Here is a 22,385-nt window from a genome sequence, read left to right as displayed (position 1 = left end):
ATAAAAATAAAAAAACTAAAAATAATTCTTTCTGCTTAAACTTTGCCCCTAGACTTGGATTATAGCCATAATTGAGGCAAAGAAAAATTCTTATTAAAAACTAACATTCAGGGGCGCCTGGGTGGCTCAGTCGGTTAAGCGTCCGACTTCAGCTCAGGTCACGATCTCACAGTCTGTGAGTTCGAGCCCCGCGTCGGGCTCTGGGCTGATGGCTCAGAGCCTGGAGCCTGCTTCCGATTCTGTGTCTCCCTCTCTCTCTGCCCCTCCCCCATTCATGCTCTGTCTCTGTCTCAAAAATAAATAAACATTAAAAAAAAAAAAAAAAAAACTTTTAAAAAAACTAACATTCAAAAATATGTTCATAAGATGGTGAAACTCTTCACGACAGTATTAAATTTTATATACCTGTCAAAGTAAGGTAATTTTGGATTACCCCGGAGAAAACTTTAAAGGCCATTTAAAACACCATTTCCTTTTGGTTTAAATAGATACAGGAGACTATACCTATTCCACAAACACTTAACGGATATTGACACCTACCAAGTGTGGAAACTTCCACAAATGCCTCTTCTATGCTCTTCTCTTCTACCTGTCCATCCTCTCTTGACAACTCAGATGGAACAGATCACTATCCATGGGAAATAATCATAGCCCTACACAGATTTTCAGAAAACTAATGCCAGAAACACTCCTTTTCCTCTCCAGTCTACTTCTAAAACTTTATTGGGAAAAGGACAAATAAATCAGTTTATAAGCAAATGTAATTACACTGAATTATCAAAAATGTGTGTCATGTTGGGAGGGGGGGCTTATTTTAATAGTTTAAATACCAGCCTGTTTGGTAGGAAGTTCATCCCAAACTTCTCTTGGTAAAAAGGTAAGCATTCATGCAGCTTAAAGATTGTGGAAAACCCGATTTTCTTCCATGATGCTACCACTCTACAGTCTAGAGAATGCAGCCTTCAACATGAAAAATTGTCACTTGATTTTTTTTTTCTTCTGACATGTTTTAGACACAAGAGCTGCAGATTCTCAAGGAAGCCATATTTCAAAGGTTTTAAATAGCAGTATTTTTCTGCATTTTCTCTTATTAAAATTGGTGCATTTCATCCCAGTTTTAAATGCCATTATTTTCTAGCTGATATTTAAAACCTGCTTGAGAGAATAATGTCTCCATCTGAAAGATCTACTTCAAGAAACCAGCTAGTAATTAAAATACTACAGGAGAAAATGAAAATAATTCATTTTTACAGACTGGAAAAAAACGTTAAAACTTATCATCTAAGTCCTTCATTTTACAGATAATAAGAGTCCACAGAGGTTAAGTAATTTGCCTCAGATTACCAAGTTACGAATAGCAGTACTAAAATAGAATAAGGTATTTTAATTGCTTAGCTCTACCTCAAATCATCCAAGTTATATATATTCTCATCACTTGTCACTCAAGTTTTAAAAACAATTATCACTCTCATTAATTCCTGATGAAGAAAGAACTCCCTACAACACATGTTCTACATTTTCAAACTTGTTCAAGTTAATAAACTTCAAATTCTAACTCCCAACAACAACAACAAATAGTACTATCTAAGAACTTTCAAAGTTTCAAAAAATAAAGTTTAGGTGTACATACCCCTAAACTGTCACAATAAATTTTGGTCTATTCTTTCGATTCCTGTCTCTTAACTACACTTGAGCTGGGTTTGTTCAACTACAGAGAGAAGGAAAATTCTCGAAGTTCCTCTTTGACAAAAAGCATGGACAATCTGTCAATGACATGACTTCATCATTACTCCATTAATATATTTCTGACTTACATTACAAAGAGTCATGTTATCAAGTTACTGTGTGAAGAGTTAATGAAAGGCTGGAAAACACACTGTTGGTTGACATTGGTACTGAAAGAAGGTGTGGATCTGACACTGTTAACATCAACTGAAAACCTGAGCTTTAGAGCAAAAAACAGAAAAAGCGAACAAGTTCTTTCAACAAAAAGATTTTTCCTTTGAAGCTCTGATCTACTAAGTGCACCGGCACTGTGGACACCACATGGGTAAGAATTTCAGATTTTCATTTTAATGCCCCAATAAATCAATTCTACATGTTAGCTTTGGATATTCAAGGGCAAAACAGAGGGCACAGTGGAGGCAATCATTTACACTGGATCATTTTCAAGGACTAAAGTCCAACCACTCATTACTTTACAATTGTTCCTTTGTGCAACTGATTATTCTCAAAGCACTGAGAGAACGCAGTACTTTTCTCTCAAAGACCCTGGCAACAAAACCTAAGACAGTATGATTTTAATTACAAACGGATGCAGCAGGCTGACCAGTAAAAGGGCAGAAGATGCTGTCTTCTTAAATATTACTAATCGAACTCTATTCTGGTTACAAATTATCAAAAATTAAAAAAATTTATGTATATATGTTCCCTCGTTATGGCCTCCGGGGTCACTCTATAAAAATATCTTATTAACAGGTTAACAAACCCGTATTTTTAATGTACGACCAGCTTAGCAAGGTGGCAAATTTGTTTGAAAACATAAAACACAATCACCACCATCGCTCAACAACACACATAAACAGATTCAAAGCTATGTTAGGCACAAAAGTCCTTACCCCATTTTGCCCAATGAGAACTTGCTCTGAAGTTTCTGCTCTTCTGCTACAGAATAACTTCCAAAGGAATTTCTCCGTCTGCTATTTCGCAGTTGCTTTTCCACCCCCCGAGATCCTTTTCTGGAGGTATTTCAGTGGTGCTTGACAATTCAATTAGTTCCCTTAGGTAAAAGGATTTCTCTCTCGTAAATACCAAAACGTTCAAGCAGAGGTGGCATTTGCTTATTAGAGTTAAAATGCTGCGCGGAGGAGACAGCGGTCAACTCTATTCCACAAAATGAGTCTACGTGTCTGTCGGAAACGCAGAATCCAGCTTCACCGAGTCCTATAAAAAATGAGTTCGGTGGTCATTTCGCTCATGTCCTCCTAGACACTCGGGGAGAGCCAGGTAACTCGGCCTTTTGGTGCTACTAAGGCTGCGGGTTCAAATTTCTCCACCACACCAGTTCCCTTGGGGGTGGAGCATGTAACCCAATGCGACGTGCACTTTACAGAGATCCCTACGAGAAAATAAAAATCCTAAAAGCAGTCATGCCACTGCTTCCCTGCGCTCACGTTAGAAAAAGCTAGATAGAAAAATCTCCTCGAAGTGCAAACCCAACAGCTCGCGATGTGCACGGCACTCCACATTGGAATCTGTCTTTTAAATGTTTCCCCTCCTAAGACTCGGAGCAGAGAGGAGGTGGGGAGGAGGAAGAGAAGACTGGGCAGGATCGATTCATTCTCCCGAGGAGAATAAACGGAGCCATTTCCAGGCTGGCAGCAGGCTGGGGGCGCAGCGCACGCCGGGGAGCAGGGGGAGGGGGCCCGATCCCACCTCCCTCAGCCCCTTCCCGCCTCGCGCCGCCGAGCACAATGGAGCCCTGCTGGCGCCCGGCCCTTCATTCGCGGCTGCCCGTCTTCCCTCCTCTCTTCGGAGCACCGCAGGTCTGAGGCTGCCGGCGGCGGCGAATGAATGAATCAGAGAGCCAAGCCCCACGCTGCCCCCGGCACCCGCTCCCAGCGCGAGGGCGGGCCGAGCAGCGGCGTTGGACTGAGCTGAAGGGTCGACGGGCGGGCGGCTAATCCCGCGTCGCGGGCAGGGGAGCGGGGCTCGAAGCCGCGGGAGAGCCGCTGCTCCAGCGCCCCCACCCGCGCTCCTCGCCTCTCACGCTCCGCGCCGCCGCCACACGCCGCCTCACAGTCCCCGGGCCCGCCACCGCCTCCTCACGCTTCCATCACCGCCCACCTCCGCCGGCCTCGAGCTCCCGCTCGGCAGAGCAGCGCCGGCCCGGGCGGCCTGAAGCCCGCCGCTGCCTCCGCCTCCACCGGCCGCTCGCGGAGCTGAAGGCGCTGCTTCCCGGGTCAGCGCCGCCCGCGTGAGCAGAGCGCGGCGGCGGAGCGGGCTGCGGAGGGCGGGGGAGGAGGCGGGGAGAACCGGGGGCGAGAGCGGTCCCTCCCCCCGTTCGTGGGAGGGAGCGGGAGGCGGCCACCGCCTCTGAGCCGCGGGAAGGCGTCGGGGGCCGGGGCGCTGACCCGTCCCTAGGGCCCAGCGGGGCCCTACGGGCGGCGGGAGAGGAAGCAGCAGCCGCGAAGGCGGCGGGAAGGCTGGTGGTCAGGGGCCGAGAGGGCCCTCGTGGGGAGCTAGTCCGGCCTGCAGGTCCGTCAGTCCGTCCTTCCTTCCTTTCCCCCCCCTCCCCTAGTGGCGGGCGGCTGGCGGACCGTGCGCTCTGCTCCTCCGCTGTCTCCTGGCCCCGCTCCCGGCCGCCACAGCCTCCTCCGCGCCCCACACCAGGTGCTCGCGCTGTGTCTCCATCCTCCCCGCAGGAGGACCTTTAAATAGCAACGTCAGCGCGCTCCTCTCCGCACACACGTCACCCGCCGCTCTCGTCACCCGGGTGCGGGGGATGATGTCACGCGGCCGGAAGTACTGCTAAATTAGGGAAGGAGCAGGGGGAGGAGGACTCGGTGAGCAGCTCTGTGCCCACCTGCTCTCGCTTCTCCTTAAAGGCCAAAGCACAGGAGACAGCCCGAGAGGAGCTCCGAGAAGGAAGCGGCGGGAGGAGATTTCCTTGCAACAAATGTGCCAAACACAAGTGAATCATTCGTAGCAATAGTGCCGAAGTGTCAAGCGGGTGATATCCTATCTCCCACTCCCACCTTTCGCAGCATCCCCAAGCTTCTCAAGTTTCAACTAGCACGGAAATGTGGGAGGAGAGCCTGATCACTGGTGGTAGATGTATTTCCAACAAGACTTGGGAAAAAGCATCTTACTTTTTGAAAGAGTTATTAAATGCCATTCTGAACATAGTAGACTTTAAAACTCCCCCCCCCCCCCCCACGTAGTGGTTACCCACATCACGAAAGAATAAAGAGCAGAACTATGAACAAGCGGTACAGTGTTATAAAGGATGGTAATTAAGGTTGGAGGAGGGAAGGCAGTCAAATGATCTAAATGTTTTCATTTGCAGAACAGCAACATTTTGGCACAGAGTAGTGAGACAATCTTTAAAAGCTCACTCGTAATTATTGTCATATCTGTAGCAAATGCCAGTATACCCTCCCAGTTCCAGTTTATCAAGAATATGAATTCCAGTCTATGGACTTTAAAAATAAGAAAGACTACCAAATTCTCTTTAATATTAACAAAGTTTCATTCAGATTATTTTTGTATTCTTTAGTTTTGGCCATGGAGTATATAATTACAATATCACTTAAGTATGTTGTTTTTCATTTCCTATATGACAAGGGTGAATAGCCATTTATAGATTTATTGATTATGTATGTTTGTGTCTATAATAAAGCATATTATGAATGCTTTTCAAATTGCAAATTACTACAAAGTTTTAAAATGTCCTTACTTTTATTATTCGAGTATTGGGTAAACTCGAATAATGAAGTTTGATTTGGTTTAATTTGATAATCATGACCCGGATATGGAATTACTGCATAATGCCAAAGGCCATTGCTATTTCAGAGTTGGTCTATAAATTCAGTGACCATGTTTTCCAAACTAAAATCCATACACATCATTTGACAACAGACAAAATATTTGAAATCTGAAGTGACCTGGAAAATCCAGAACATAAGATTACCAACCTACAGTGATTATTGGGAGAGCTATAAATGGATATCCATGCATTTGTTTTAAATAAAAGGAGATAAAACTCTACACAATTTCTATCATGTATGTTTTAAACATGTTTTAATGTTAAACTACTCACATGATTCCTAGTTAAGGAAATTGGTTTTCCAGGGTTTTGCTTTTACATTTTCTTGATCAAGTTAGAAGCTTGATATTAAAGGACACCAGCCAAAAAAGTTAGGACCAATTTGCAACGAAATCAGGCTTTCTGTTTATCTTCACATTATAAAATCATGATCTTATAATTTGAAATATTGAAAGTAGTTTTGTTAAGGTTATAACAAAGGTTAATCAAGAACAACCCCCTGTATTATCACATTAATGGAAACTGGTACTGACTTATATTTCAGATAAATGGTAGCTTCTTATGTGTAAAATGTTAAAACAATAAAACTGTCATTCTTCAAATAATGTCGTCCCTTGGCACTTGCAAATTAAAATACAAATTAAGTTATTATTCTATAAAATCTCTCCACAAACTATTTACTATCTGTACTAAATCACTTTTCTCTCTTTCCTGCTCTTTCCATTAGTCCATGTAGATTAGAGCTCTCACTTTACCATTTTCAAACACTTCATTCTACCCTTTCAGCAGAACTTCCTCCGGTTTCCTATCTTATTCCCCCTCATCTTTACCCAACTGTCAAAACAGCATGTCAGCTGCTTTCCTGCTTTTAGAGTGCTGACCCTTCACTAGAGATTCTACTTTTCAAAGCTACCACGGTCTCTTTCTTCTTTTGTCGACTTGAAATTCAGAGCAACTTTTTTTTCTATATAAATCTGTGCATCGTGATGTAATTACTCGGATTCTATGTGATTATTTAATGTTGGCCTCTGTCCTCAACCTAAAAAAATCTACCAATGGTTGGTCAAATTTTATTTCTAGCTGGTATGGGGTTAATATATTGAGGAATACATATGTCTGTGTATTCAAAGGAATAAGTAAAACATTTTATGTATCAGAAAAAGTATCTGATCAGAAAAAAATAAAAGTACTTGGGAATGCAAGCTGCTGCAGCCACTCTGGAAAACAGTATGGAGGTTCCTCAAAAAACTAAAAATAGAACTACCCTACAACCCAGCAATTGCACTACTAGGCATTTATCCAAGGGATACAGGTGTGCTGTTTCGAAGGGACACATGCACCCCCATGTTTATAGCAGCACTATCAACAATAGCCAAAGTATGGAAAGAGCCCAAATGTCCATCGATGGATGAATGGATAAGGAAGATGTGGTATATATATATACAATGGAGTAGTACTCGGCAATCAAAAAGAATGAAATCTTTCCATTTGCAACTAATGTGGATGGAACTGGAGGGTATTATGCTAAGTGAAATTAGTCAGTCAGAGAAAGACAAATATCATATGACTTCACTCATATGAGGACTTGAAGAGACAAAACAGATGAACATAAGGGAAGGGAAACAAAAATAATATAAAAACAGGGAGGGGGACAAAGTATAAGAGACTTATAAATATGGAGAGCAGATAGTTACTAGAGGGGATGTGGGTAAGGGGCATTAAGGAATCTACTCCTGAAATCATTGTTGCACTATATGCTCACTAATTTGGATGTAAATTTAAAACATAAAATTTAAAAAAATAATTAAAAATAGATAAATAAAAGTACTTTTCTGCTTCCTTGAAACAATTTCAACACAATTTTGAGAAGAGTCAGAGAACCATTCTATGGCTTTCCATGTAAAATAAATCATCTGGCATGCCTCAGTCAGTTAAGCATCTGAGTTCAGCTCAGGTCATGATATGGCAGCTCGTGGGTTCGAGGCCTGAGTTGGGTACTGAGCTGACAGCCTGGAGCATGCTTCGAATTCTGTGTCTACCTCTCTCTCTCTCTGCTCCTCCCCCATTTGTTCTCCCTCTCTCTCTCTCTCTCTCTCTCTCTCTCTCTCTCTCTCTCTCCCTCTCCCTCTCTTTCAAAAATGTATAAACGTTAAAAAAAATTGTAAGTAAATATCATCTAAAACCAAGCTGATGTAACCCAAATGCTAACAGTGAATTTCCAACCCGGATTGCTTTGTATGTTTGTTAAAGTAGCGAGCTTCCTAGAAAGTAATATATTTTCTTTTCCCGGAAGAGGTAAAAAGTACTTTAGTAGAGTTTCAAATTTCTAACAGTTCCTGTTTCCCACTACACTCTGAAAATTTGTGGAGAGGTTTATGAATACCCTCTGATTTTAGAACCTGTAGGCGAAGGCATCTGTTTTAGTTACAGAATTTACTTCCATGCCCTTAATAGGAGATGGCAATATTCAATGGGGTGTTCATAGATTGGGTGTGAGATAGGTCTTTTTCAATGAAAAGACACCTAGGTGATAGACTTTGTAAGAAAGATGGTTAAAGCCAGATTTTATTTTTAATTGCTTAACATTAGGTAATAGCAACTCCCTTTTAAGTTCTCTCTTTTTAATTACCAAAATACCAGTATTACTTTGAATAAAATCATAGTAGAAATAATAAATGAAAAGATAGTTCAGCAAACAAAAGAAGTCTCAAGATTCATGGTTTATGCCACATAGTTATGAAGAAACCAAATAACTAGCAAAGACTAGAAGTAATAATAAGTAATAATAAAAAGGAATGACAGAGTTGTAGGGAAACAGCTTATCCAGTTCATCGTCCAAAGTCATCCCACCTCCTCCACAATATAACAGACATTGGGTGGCAGTAAAATGTGTTTGGCCTGTTCAAAACCCTATTTTATTATTAATTATGTTCTGAACCAAACCAGGGTAGTTAATGGTTCAAGGATATAATGGTTTGGCATCTCCAGGATATAATGGTGGGTTAAGGAAAATTTTTATTCTTATGAGTTTGTGCATTTTTTTATCAGAGGGCTTGGGAGTGGTGGAGGGAGGGAAGTTAGAGAATTAGTTTCAGGAAAGATATGATTTAGAACACATGGGAGATAATCTCATAAAACTATCTTTTGCTCTGATTTTTTACTGTAAATTCATTATTTTTTTTTCTAAAAATGGTTAAAGAGATGTAAATATAATCCCAGACTTATTAAAGAAAGTTTTTGTTTGGTGCTATGAGAAAATTATTGCACAACTATATGTGTGAATTTTTAAAATATTTAGAATAGATGGGGATATGGTGCCTTTGAGAAAATTACCTGGCTTAATTTCATGTTGATTGTTCTAAACAGCAGTTACCGAGAACAGGCTGGAAAAAATATGCAGATCTGCAGAGAGCTACAGTAAAGAATGTTGAGTAAAAGCTTGTGCTATACCTGTGCGTTTACTTGGAATGGAATGCTGTGGAAGCTGATTGCCATGGTAACCAATAATCTTTTTCCTGAATGGGAGAACAGGACAACCATGAGGAAAATGCTTTAAATGAGCTACCTTATTCTGTGATGCTTCTGGTGCTAGCTAAGAGAAAAACAACACCCAAAGTATTTAGGATAGCCATGCTTATAAAAGGAAGTCGCTTTCTTTCCAAAGAGACAAGGCTGAGGCAAAAATTGGGGACTTTCAAAGGGAGATAAGGGCTTAAGATGGCAACTGGAAACTCTCTGAAGCAGAACATAATTGGTAAAGACTCTGACATGACTAAAAAGGGCAGAAGCAATACCTAGAAACTGTATTAAGGCTCTCCCAAGCATAAGAGGTCAGACATAAGTAAAGATTCTTAACCTTTGAGATTTTCAGCCAAGATATTTCATGAGGAATTTATAAGACCTTTTATTTCTTTTAATCTGGTTCTAAATAGTAATTTCTCTAAAAATTAAAAAGGAAATGGCAAATATATTTTTATTCAATGTACCTTTTCTATTATTTTAAGAACAAATTATGTTTCATCTATACATAATAAATATGTATATAGATACAAATACATGTATAAATATAGATAGATCTCTATCATATGCCTGCATTGACTTGGTCATCTGCTAAAATGTCTTATCCTTAAAATAAAATCCAAACTCCATGCCGTGGCCTAAGAGGTATTGCATGAGGGGACCCTGTCCATCTTTCTTACCTTGGTTACCATACCCCCCCTATACCTCCATTGCTAGTGTGTGGGTTAGTATATTAATTGCAAGAAACAAAAGCCCCACCCAATGGTGACCTAAGCTATAAAAGTGTTCAAATTACTTAAGAATTCCAGGGGCGGCTCAGTTGGTTAAGCGTCTGACTTCAGCTTGGGTCATGAGCTTGTGATTTCGAGCCCCACATTGGGCTCTCTGCTGTCAGTGTGGAGACCCCTTAGGATCCTTTGCCACCCCCCTTTGCCCCTCCTCTGCTCTCTCTCTCTCTCTCTCAAAAATAAATAAACATTAAAATGATGAAGAAGAAGAAGAAGAAGAAGAAGAAGAAGAAGAAGAAGAAGAAGAAGAAGAAGAAGAAGTCTGAAGGTAGGTGGTCCTTTGGTGGTTTGGAAAGTCCAAAGTGTCGTTATGGTCCAGGCTCTTCCCAGCCTTTCACTTTGACATCTTAATCTGTTGTCTTTTAAACCTGGTTTGTTATCTCATGGTTGTTAGATTATTACATTTCTAGGTATTACAGTCTCACAAAGAGCATTTCAAAACAAAAAGAGAAAGGAAGAGACTTAGGAATTTTTTTTCCTTTATGCCTATGTCTTATGAGAGAGGAAAACTCAAGAGGCCCCCAGAAATTTTCCTCTCACGTCTCCTTGGCCAGAACTGAGTTATATTCCTTTGTCTAAATCAATCACTGACAGTTTGGAACAGAATTTCCATGATTTTCTTAGACCAATGGTGGTTTATCCCTTGAGCCTGCATATTGCATCTGAACCAAATTAGAGCTCTCCCATCAGGGAAGAAAAGGCAGTGGGCATTAGGCAAGCAGACCACATATGCAACACACGACCCAAAGCCACTCTGGTATTCCTGCTAGTCTTCAAATATGAAAAGACTGTTTCAAATGCATTGCCTTTGCCACCTGGAACACATATGCCCAAGATTATCACACTCCTCATCATTCAGTTCTAATTTCAAATCACTTCTCTTGAGAGACACCTCCTGAGCATTCTTTATAATATACCAGAATATACATAGTCACTCACCTTCCACTTGATTTACTTTATTTTCTTCACAGTGTATTCAGCTCTATCTAAAATATAGATTTATTAATTTTCTTACACACTTATACACCCCACGAAGAGCAACTTTATCTGTAATCTTGTCTACTTTCCATCTGCAATAACAAGACAATGTCCAGCACATAGGTGGTACTCAGTAAACATTTATCGAATGAATGAATTGCTAGATTTTCAGTTATACTTAGGTAGAAATTACCTAGTTAACCAGGGTTCTTAACTAGTTAGCTGGAGTGAACCACAGAACCAGCTTTAACTGGAACAGAGATTTACTAGAATGGTATATGCAACTAACAGAACCACTGTGGGGGCTGGGAATCTCTCTAGGCTGAGCTCCCAGGAATAAGAACTGGCAGGAAACAGAACATTTAAATGAGTTACTTTGAGGAGTGCTTAATAATGATACTACTCTTTACAAAGGTGGGGCAAGAGAAAATTATGTGGACAGGAGCTGTGTCCTTTGCTGAAGGGTCACAGCCAACCCACAGAGACTTCACAAGAAGGGAGCCCAAATAAATAAATAAATAAATATCTCGGCTTCACTTTCCTCTCTACCCAATCGTCCATTTCCTGTTGGTGCTCTTCCTAATCTTGACATATATAGAAAGCTAGAGAAGGCACAGGAGTCCAGTGATGTAGTCCATACAGATTGTCTTCCTGGGGGGGAGGGGAAATCAGGGAAAAAGAAGGGTGCACGGGCATCTGAAGGGGCAAAAGAAAATATGCAGCCTGAATCATATTCCATTTATCAGCTGTTAGATTAGCAATTATTTTAAAGTTTGGCATATGGAAAAATAAACACTACCACACACTCTTAACCATGTCAATTGGTATACCCTTGAGGACATACTTACATTTTGACACAGCAGTTCTACTTTAAGGAATTTATTTTACAGATGGGCTTTCTCAAATATTAAAAAAAAAAAAAAAACACAAAGTTTTTTCTGTATTGCTATGAAGTTTAAAAAAAAAGATGAGACAACCTCTATATCGATCAATAGGGGAATGGTAGATAACTGACCATTTTATTACATGGTGTGACCATATAATAAAATATTATGCAGTGATTACAAAGAATGAGGTATATCTATAATGCTGATATGGAAAGATGCCTAATGTAAAAAAGAATTCTGCATAGATATAGTAAATTAAATTGCAGTTGCCTTTAAGGAGTAGGATTGTAAATTTGACAGGGATGGGGATTTTTTTTTGCCATTTGGATTATTTGCATTTTTAACCATAAACGTCTATTATTTTCATAATACAAAAGCAAATCAAATTATTTTAAAATATTATTTAAAATACAAATACACTTAAAATTCAATTGCAGGAGGAGAGAATAAGGCATTACATACATTTCATTTTCCTATCTCCCTCAGATTCTTTTATGAAGAAGACTATGTAAGGTTAAAAATACATTTATAAAAAGAAATAAAAATAACGTATTTTATCGGAAGTAGTCATTCCATCATACTCTCCACTGATGCAATCATATGTGGATATTCTATTTTAAGCAAGATGCTGATGAGATAGCAAGATAACCAAGATGGTGAGAAAGAATCAAGACAGCGCCGTGTGAGTTGTGGGTGAAGGTGAATGTTTAATTTGCTGATGACAAAACTCAAATGTTTAATTTGCTGGTTGATCTCATAGCATGTCCATCACAGAATGGGTAATAGCTATGTGAATATGTGCTCTATAAGGTAGTAAAGGATCGGTAGTAAAAATTAATAAAAGGCAGGTTTTTAGCTCAATATGAGAAAGATTGCAAAAGCATTCAGATCTATATGAATAGAATTGTTTGCCCTGATAATTATTGGCCCAGCTCTTCCTCCCCTGTATATTGAAGCAGAAACTAGCCATATGATCATTTGCCAGGATGATGTAGAAAAGATGTTTATATCAGGTAAGAGGTTGGATATAACACCCCCAAAGCCATTTTTTATTCAAAGATTTTATGACTGCTCAACTCTGAGCTCATGTCAAAATAGTCCTTCACCCATTAGCTTCTCTACATTGTCTTCTTCAGAGAACACATCCTCTCCTCTGATGTCATTCATCACCACTGCACAACTTACTTTCTCCTCTTTCCTTCAGGCTCCAATCTCACACCTAGCTTACTGAATAACTCCCATTTGAATGTTCTTTTTTCCCCCACTTTGTTTGTTTGTTTGTTTGTTTGTTTGTTTGTTTTGAGAGAGAGAGAAAGATAGAGAGTGCGTGCATGTGAGCAGGGGATGGGCAGAGAGAGAGGGAAAGAGAATCCCAAGCAGGCTCCACACTAAGAGATGCTGGGCTGGAACTCAGGAACGGTGAGATCATGACCTGAGCAGAAATCAAGGGTCAGACGCTTAACCGACTGAGCCACCCAGGTGCCCCACACTTGAGTGTTCTCGTAAATCAAAATGGCTAAAACGAATTAAACACCTGAAGCACCCATAATTGTCCTCTTGAGATTTTCTTATTTCTGTACATGACAGGTCACCCAAGGCTAACAGATTTGGCTGGCAAAAAGAAAGCAAATCAAAAACAAACAAACAAACAAACAAAAACCCATAAGCTTTGTAAAATCCAGACAGCTTATTACTTACATAGATAACAAAAGCAGGAACAGCAAAGGGGCCCGCTCCTCACGTCCCTTTTCCCGCAGAACAAGACAGAAACAAAAGGGGCTAGGTGACAATGCAACATGAGAGGTGGGATGCTGTTGCTGATGAGCTGATTCTCTGCTGCATGCAGCCAAGTAGTTTTATAGCCTGCAGTTGTCTGCTAAGGAGGTGGAGATGTTGTATAGGAAAGAATGTGGCTGATGGTATCTGGGAGCTAACCTCTAAATTCTTGAAATTCCCTGAGAGATAGGATGTCTTTGACCATCATGTGATTAGAGAGTTGAGACACTTTTTTCAAGTTTAATTTTTATTTATTTTGAGAGAGAGATAGAGAGAGAGTGGGGGAGGGGCAGAGAGAGAGTGATTCAGAATCTCAAGCAGGCTCCATGCTGCCAGCACAGAGACTGAAGGGGGGTTCGAAATCACAAACCATGAAATTATGACCTGAGCTGAAATCAAGGGTTGGATGCTTAACCAACTGAGCCACCCAGGAGCCCTTAGAGAGTTTGGGACTTTGAACCAGGTGATGTCAGCCCAACTTCTGGAAAGGAGAGAAGGACTAGAAACTTAGTTCAATCATTTGGCTCATGATTTAATCAATCATGCCTACATAAAGAAACATCTATAAAAACTCTGAACACAGAAGTTCCAGTGAGCTTCCCTGGTTGGTAATCATACACTGATGTGTGGGATGGTTACACATCTTGAGGATTTGAAAGTTCTGCTTTTAGGACCCTCCCAGAGCTTGCCCTGCATGGGTCTTTTCAGATGGCTGGTTCTGTTTTATATCCTTTAAAATAAAACTACAGTCATCAGTGTAGTGCTTTCCTGAGTTCTGTTGAGTTGTTCTAGTGAATTATTAAAATTGAGGGGATCATGGGAACTTCCACTTTTGTGGTCAGAAATGTGGGTGGCCTGGGAAATTCTGAGCTCTCAGCTGGTGTTTGAAGTGAGGGTAGTCTTGTAGGGGGGACTGTGCCCTTACCGGTGAAATTTGACCTAACTCCAGGTAGTTAGCATTGTAATTGCATTGCAGAGGAGAAGTCGGCAAACCTCTTACCTCCTTAGAACCTAGGAGATGATGAGAAACTGCCTCATGATAATCTCCTGGAAAGATAGGGAGACAAATGAGAAATGGCCTTGAAGAAGTTTCTCACAAGCTTCACATGGGCTCATGTTCCAAGAGGCTCACAGGACATTCTGTGAAAATTCAAGTCAGCTACAGTTAAGCTTTGCATCTAAAAGGGTCTGGAAATACAGCAAATGTTATCCTTGACTCATGGAATCAGAGAAATTTTGGCTTTTTTCTTGATGTCTTTCTTCTTTATACTTAAAAAAAAAATTCTTTTTAATGTTTATTTATTTTTGAGAGAGAGACAGAATGTGAGCAGGGGAGGGGCAGAGAGAGAGAGAGAGAGAGAGAGAGAGAGAGAGACATAGAATCTGAAGCAGGCTCCAGGCTCTGAGCTGTCAGCACAGAGCCTGATGTGGGGCTTGAACTCACAAACAGCAAGATCATGACCTGAGCTGAAGTCAGATGCTTAACCGTCTGAGCCACCAAGCACCCCATTCTTCTTTATACTTTATAGAGGCAATTTAGGGAGTGATTAACTATGGGGACATCCTGCCTAGGTTTGGATCTCACTTCTGTCATTTAGTAACTATATGCTCTTGATAGTGATCCATTAACCTTTCCTCCAAGGGCTCAGCTGGCTCCAGGACCTCCTAGGTGTGCTTTCACACCCCTACCTTTACATTTTTACCTACAAAAATATCACGTGGAGCTATCATTTCCTCTTAGGAAATGAAGATTTTCTTTTGTGAATTCATGGCAGGCCCTAATTCATTTTATTTTCTCATTAAAATAAACAGCTCGGTGAATAAACAAAAACCATGTTAGTTTGGCTTAACTGTTTTTCTGGTAAACTAAGACTTCAAGCAAATTAGCCTCTTGAAGACTAAGCTTTCTCATTTGTAAAATGCAAATAATAAATAATAATCCCTACTGTATAGAGTTCTTGTAAGGATTAAATGACTTAATAAAACCCTTAGAATGGTGCCTGGCACACAGATAGCACCCAACAAATATTACCTACTTTTAATACTTATATGTGTTATCTGATTTATTTATAATGACCACATATAATCTTTGTAAACAGAAAAAATAAAATTAAAACATGCAAAATTCAAAATTTCTATTATATACAAATCACATTAATTTATTTTTTCATTTGCAACTAGACAAATTGGCCACATTTTTGCTTATAATCGTAACCTTATAGTCATCATATAAAGGAATGGGATAGCTTTAGGAAAAGTATTTGAAAACTTCAGTGAATATCTTAGATGAATATATACATGTATAATATATATTTTTAAAAAATATATATATAGGGTTGCCTGGGTGGCTCAGTCGGTTGAGCGGCCGACTTCGGCTCGGGTCATGATCTCACGGTCCGTGAGTTCGAGCCCCGCGTCGGGCTCTGTGCTGACAGCTCAGAGCCTGGAGCCTGTTTCGGATTCTGTGTCTCCCTCTCTCTGACCCTCCCCCGTTCATGCTCTGTCTCTCTCTGTCTCAAAAATAAATAAAGGTTACAAAAAAAAAATTAAAAAAATATATATATGTAATTTTAAATTACTTGAAATTCTTCAACCACTCTCCAAAAAAAGCCACACTTAAATTTTTATCTCATATATATTTAAGGGAAGTACATTAAAATGTTCATGTTTTTTTATCTGTGGATAATGGAATTTTGGATTTTTTTCTTTATACCCTTATACATATCCTAAATTCTTCCAAGTCATCATGTATTACTTTTTGTAATTAGAAGGAAATTTTACATCTAAAGATAAAATTATTCTGACCAGAATTCTTGCACTGTACAAGAAGAACGTAGAAAACTGAAAAACATTTGAGACTCCAGTGACATGAGAGATCACTTTTGAAATATTCTGAAATTATATTTTTATTGGTTTTAACAAGATTTACCACCTACTCAAAAATGCAATAGAGTGGTCACCATAAGACAAATTTGTTTGGAAGCACTTGAACCAGCACATGAATAGTCATGACATTCAGGAATACGTCCCTGTTGAAAAATAGTTTTTATAATCTGGAATGGTGGTTGTTCTACTAACAGAGTAAACTGCATGTAGAATAAAATGGAAAGAGTTTTAAGGTAGAGATTAAGGATAAGAAAGTATTTTAATGAAATTTCCTTTTGTTATGTTAATATAAATTACAATTGAATACAAACATGAACTTTAAAGAAATCAGTAGGTTCTTGTATGTTTAGGGATATTGAGAACATTGACTCTGAAGATCGACTTTGAGTGTGAGTTCTCTTGGCCCAGCCGGGTAACTGTGGATACATTATTGAATATCTCTGAGTCTCATTTTCCCAGTTTCTGAAATGTGAATAATAATAGTACTTGAAGGCCATAATAATAGTACTTGAAGGCCTTGCTGACATAATTAAATGAAGAATAAGATACCAGTACTTTGCAAGTGCTTAGTAAATGTGCTCTTTGTATAGGAAAGGTAACTGTCAGTTTTTCGTTTACTGATGTGAAAATTAATTGCATTCTTTCTATTCCACTTATAATCAGTTGTTTATTTATTTACTTTTTAATGTTAATTTTATTTATTTTAGAGAGAGAGAGAGCATGAACATGCACGTGGGTAAGGGGCAGAGAAGGGGGGACAGAGGATCCAAAGCTGGCTCTGTGCTGACAGCAGAGATGCTGATTAGGGGCTTGCACTCATGAGCGCTGAGATCATGGCCTGAGCCAAAGATGGATGGTTAACCCCCTGAACCGCCCAGGTACTCCTATAATCGGCTGTCTAAAAGGAACTATATAAATGGAAACGGAACATTAGAATATGTAAGAATTAGAGGAATTGACTCCAAAGTTGTTTCCAAAATGAATTCTCCTTTAAGGCATGCAAAACCTTTGAGAGTTTTACACAGAGGCATATCATACCAACACTTTGATCTTATTAAGTATAAAAGGAAGCAAAAACAGAGACCCTAGTACACAAATACAAAATCCTTTCTAGTTCAAGCCCAGTGATCTCTGAATCCTTCTGAACTACTACATTTTAGTGTCTTCCATCCATGAATTAGACTGCAAATTACCATTGACTCTGGATTTATCCCATAGGTGCGGGAGTAAACTCCTGGTGTTTTAAGAATGCCTTCCTGGGGCGCCTGGGTGGCTCAGTCGGTTGAGCGTCAGACTTCGGCTCAGGTCACGATCTCGCGGTCCGCGAGTTCGAGCCCCGCGTCGGGCTCTGGGCTGATGGCTCAGAGCCTGGAGCCTGCTTCCGATTCTGTGTTTCCCTCTCTCTCTGCCCCTCCCCCGTTCATGCTGTGTCTCTCTCTGTCTCAAAAACAAATAAACGTTAAAAAAAAAAAAAATGCCTTCCTGGCACAAAGGCTCATGTCACCCCTCAAAGGACTTGGGAGATCTCAAAGTTGGCTTCAACTCTTGCCTGTGAGTTAACTGAGCCCTTGCAAGTACATTAGGGTACCTGATTACAAGGGTTAGTTAAACCTCCACAAAACATTTTTCCTTCAGGGGAAAGCCTCTCTTCATAGTTGTTTGGCCCATCCCACCTCTACAGGAAGGCTTCTCTGGAGTGACAGAACATCCCAGTTTGGACCCAGAGAGAAAGTGGGCCAGCTCTACGTTTTGCCTAGAACCTACTTTAGAGTGAACAGTGGGACTCCAGTTGCATGGAGTCTTCCTCATGTCCAAGGCACTTTATTAGCTAACAGCATCCCTCTGCAATCCTGCTCAAATAAAGGGTCAAATAAAGGGTCAGTAATCCTGGGCATTAAGTGTTAAAGAATGAGAACTGCTTCCTTTCTGGCTACTTACCCAAACTTTCAGATATTTCCTACCATTACCCCCATTTGCTACTGCTGGCGTTTTCTGCTTGGAATAACTGTTACCTACGAAGCTGGTAGGCTATCTTTCAGATTACTTTCACAAAATTTAAATATATTTGTCCCAGCACACAAGAATCTGTGAAATGCTGTTTATGCTCCTCCAAATTAAGATGTGTTTATTGATTCATGTACCCTGTTTCTTCATTTTAAGCCAGCTACCTATACTTGTTTTTTTTTTTTTAAGTAGTGCCAATCTAATGATGACTCAATCAAAATTTCTTATTAAATAGGAGGAAATGGCTGGGCATATAATGATTATGGAGAAGTTTTATATTTAGAAATTTTATCCACTAGTTTTCCCTTTAGCACAATAAGTCATTATTTCTTTAAAGACCTCATGATATTTCTGCGTGTAGTTTCTCTTATGAGGTATGGTGCCTTTTCCCTGATAGGTTTTGTTTATGTATTTTTCAATGGTCCTACCCTTTAAATACAGATTCAACTGGTTTGTCCTGTATAGTGTGATACTCACTATCAGCAAGTTTCCACAGCTACGCCTGCAATTCTTCTTTTAGATAGAATTTAGATAGGCAATCCATCAGTCCCCTGGAAAGTTTGCAGTAACAGGATACACAACTTGGTCAGCAGTTGCATAATTTTACCCTTGGTATTCTTTAAAAACCTAGGTAGATCAAGTCTGTTGATTTATGTCTTTCTGGCGTGTAAACTAGGTCCTGGAGACTTCTCATTATATATTCATACCACCTTCCATCTGTATAGAGTTTTATGCTTTTCAACAATTTTCAACTTTTTAACGGGTCCAATAGTATTAATCTTTGTGAATCAAAAAATAATTTATTTTTTCTGTAAACTTAAAACTACTCACAAAAATCTGGGGCACCTGGGTGGCTCAGTTGGTTAAGTGTCTGAGTCTTGATTTTGGCTCAGGTCATGATCTCATGGTTCATGCAATCGAGCCCCATTGTCGGCTCTGTGGTGACAGCATGGAGCCTGCTTGGGATTCTCTTTCTCCCTCTCTGTCTACCCCTCTCCCCCCCCTCTCTTTCTCTCTCTCTCTAAAAATAAATAAAGAAAAAACTATTCAAAAAATCTATTAATTTTTTTTAAAATTCCCTATTTTATGAGTGAGACTCCTGGTATTGTTTCCTTAGTAAAGATGGAGGAAAAACAAAACAATTCATTTACTTTATTAGGACTGTTTTCCTTTCCAACCCAATTTAGCTTCCCTTATTCTCTACTTTACCTGTCTGGCTTATTTCAAGGTTCTTTTCTTGCTTTTTCTTTCTTTGTAGTTCCCTACATAATGCTTCTTAAATTCTTATTGACCATCATGTATGACTATTATCAGTTGATTTTCAAAGAAAGCTGGAAAATGTTTATAACTACTACTGTGTATAATAGCTTTTATTTACTGGCTATCTATTGCATGTCAAGCACTGTGCTAAACTTGTTATATGTATATTTTTCAGTCAATCCAAAACAACTCTAATGGGGTGGTATTCTGTATTCATTCCAACTTTGTAGAGGAGGAAATGGGAGCTCAGCAGGAATTTGTTGTTTGCTAAGGTCCAGCTAGATTGGAATTTAGCTCTGCATAATTCCGAACCTTTGCCCTTAAGCCCTATGCTCTTTTGCCATTAAACTAGATTTAAATCAAGCATTTCTAGAACTATGGGTGACTAAGTTAGGATGTTGATTATCTGCATTCTGGACTCGTTCTGCCACAAATGACTACTTGATTGAGGGCAGTTGACTTAACTTATGGGAGTCTGTTTCTTCACCTGTTAGATTCAGTGTACATTACCAGACCTTAATGCCTTTCAGTTCTATGATTCTGTTTATGTAAATATTCACCAATGCCTATGCAGTCATGGATAGGCACTGGACAAAAGCAAAAATTGTTTAAATATACCTCTATTATAAACTGAAAGAGAACAGTTTTATATTATTCATAACAATTTCTCTACATAAGAGGAACATGTTTGTTCTTTTACTTTATAGCAAAAAAAATGGAGGTGCTCATTAAGCAGGACAGCCCCCGTTTTTGAGTTAGTTGGCGGTTATGTCTGTAAATGAATGTTTATTCATTGCCATGAGTGATGGATGTACATGCTCACTTCTTGACTTGAAAATGCAATAGTTGAAAGTGAATATAACAGAGCATTTATTCTCTTCATTCAGATTGTATTGAGTGATCTCATGAAGAAAATTACCAGTGTCAGGGTCTGAATTTGGCTAAGTCAGATTTATTTCTCCAGATAGTTTTTGTATTTCTAAGCTTTTATTGTTCTATATATACTACTTCAGCCTTTTGTTTGTTTGTTTCCATTTTGTTTCTCTGTCTGTCTCCACCCTGTTCCACCCTGCTGCTTGCCTCAGAAGACTGGAGTTGCAGGCTGCATCTCCATGACTCCTGTGAGCTGGAATTGGAAGTGGGAGGTTTCTTCCTTACCCTCCTGCTTTCACACCCCTGCTCTCTGGTAGCTGCACCCTTCCAACCACGTTTTCTTCCAGGTTGGTCTTCTTCCCCAGCTTCAGCTCTCAATGGGTTCTGCTGTTGCCTTTCTTTGTTTCTCCAGCCCCAGGGGAAAAATGGGTCTCCCTCTGTAGCTGGTTGCTGGGTGCCTCATCATATTTTGTCTTTTTTTTCTTTTTCGTTTTAATGTTTATTTATTTACTTTGAGAGGAGGGGTGAGAGGTGGAGGGAGGGAGAGAGAGAATCCCAAGCAGGCTCTGCACTGTCAGCACAGACAGGACTCGAACGCTTGGATCGAACCCATGTTGAGCTGAAATCCAGAGCTGGACACTTAACCGACTGAGCACCCAGGTGCCCCAACTTTGTCTTTTTTCTTAACCTGGTCTATATATCTTTGCATAGCCTTTTCATTAGAGTCTCTTCATTTGAACCATCTAGGGTGAATTTTGTTTCTTCCAGAGGACACCATCTCTTACCTAAAACACTTTGAAATGGAATTTAAGTACCTCTTTCTAAAGATGGTATTGATTTCAATCACTGAATGTATATTGGGTATCTTAATAAACATAGGATTATACTGAGTACTATGAGAGGTACCAGTGGTATTTGTGGCATGATTCTTGCCCTTGACAAGTTTAAACTCTAGTTAGAAGGTTTCTGATCAATATACTGAACGATATGTAATACAGGACTTTAAATCTTAAATTAGGCAGCTCATAGGACTACTCAAGTGACACAAGATAAAATTATTACTGGAAACACTCACCTTCCAGATATGCCACACTTCTTGTATTTTTTAATTTCCCGAACTGGAAAAAAATTTTATTCATTAGACTTATAAAACATGTTATTCTGTACTGGAAAGTATTTGTGAAATGTTAACCAGCCGTGGAACACTCATTCTGGAAATATCCTGAGTAGGGGAAATGTGTCCAAAGGTACCTGCTGTATAAACATCTTGAGGGCCAACAGGTCATTGCTCTGTGGGTAAGAAGAGTTCATTAGCCAAACAAGAAGAATGGTGGGCCACCTGTCATTGATCGGTCTGGAACCATCCATCATTCCCGTATATTACATGAGTAAGATCGTGATCAACTGCTTCTGACTCCGAATTTCACTGGGAGCTCCATATGGGCCCAGAGACATGTACTAAAACCCAACCGTGCTTATCAGTATATTTCCCTATTTGGTTTAGAGAGAAGGCTTGGGGACAGGAGAATGGGAAAAGCATATACTACACTCTGGTGCCTAATGTGATTATTGCGATTCAGTAAACAGGTTACTGTTTTTATGAACCTGGATGTCAAAAGTACAAATTTATGTTAAACCTCAGTGGGGTTCTCCATCAGAGCAGAAAAAGGCTTTAGGTGGGTTTTGGGGTCTTGTTTTCAAATTTGATTAGAATTCAGATAGGCAAGAGAGTAGACAGACTTACAAGAGAGAGAAACAATACGAGGGTAGGCAGAAATGTGGAAATGAGCTAGGTATTACACACAGGATTGTAAAGAAACCTCCTTGATTTGATGACAAAGTACACTTTGAGCAGTACAAAATAAT

At 39.7% G+C, this 22,385-nt stretch overlaps 2 protein-coding genes across 4 annotated transcripts in view; both read right to left on the bottom strand.

Annotated features, from left to right (window-relative positions):
• The window catches only part of HOMER1 (homer scaffold protein 1), a 144,047-nt gene extending 135,146 nt beyond the window's left edge, over window positions 1-8,901 (bottom strand). The window contains exon 1 of one of the 3 annotated variants that reach the window (XM_019462912.2): window positions 8,882-8,901. Coding sequence is in view for 2 of the 3 variants with exons in the window: in XM_019462911.2 (XP_019318456.1) it covers window positions 2,619-2,623 (5 nt within the window). In the remaining variant the exon portion in view is untranslated. Of the gene's footprint in view, window positions 1-2,618; window positions 2,757-8,881 lie in introns of those variants that run through there. The other 2 variants (XM_019462911.2, XM_019462910.2) reach the window with 2 other exon arrangements.
• On the bottom strand, window positions 2,768-21,890 carry LOC128778387 (translation initiation factor IF-2-like). The gene is made up of 5 exons (XM_053907675.1): window positions 21,771-21,890; window positions 8,999-9,140; window positions 4,515-4,668; window positions 3,847-4,430; window positions 2,768-2,943 (listed from the first exon to the last, which is right to left on the bottom strand). Exons 1-5 carry the CDS (start codon window positions 21,888-21,890, stop codon window positions 2,768-2,770), a joined length of 1,176 nt encoding a protein of 391 aa, XP_053763650.1.
• Window positions 21,891-22,385: the final 495 nt, after the last annotated feature.

This window comes from Panthera pardus, unplaced genomic scaffold (genome assembly GCF_024362965.1).
Source record: "Panthera pardus isolate Hobbes unplaced genomic scaffold, ASM2436296v1 HiC_scaffold_2, whole genome shotgun sequence".
Lineage (NCBI taxonomy): Eukaryota > Metazoa > Chordata > Mammalia > Carnivora > Felidae > Panthera > Panthera pardus.
Note: the sequence above shows the minus strand (reverse complement) of the source record. Positions and strands in the feature narration are given on the sequence as shown.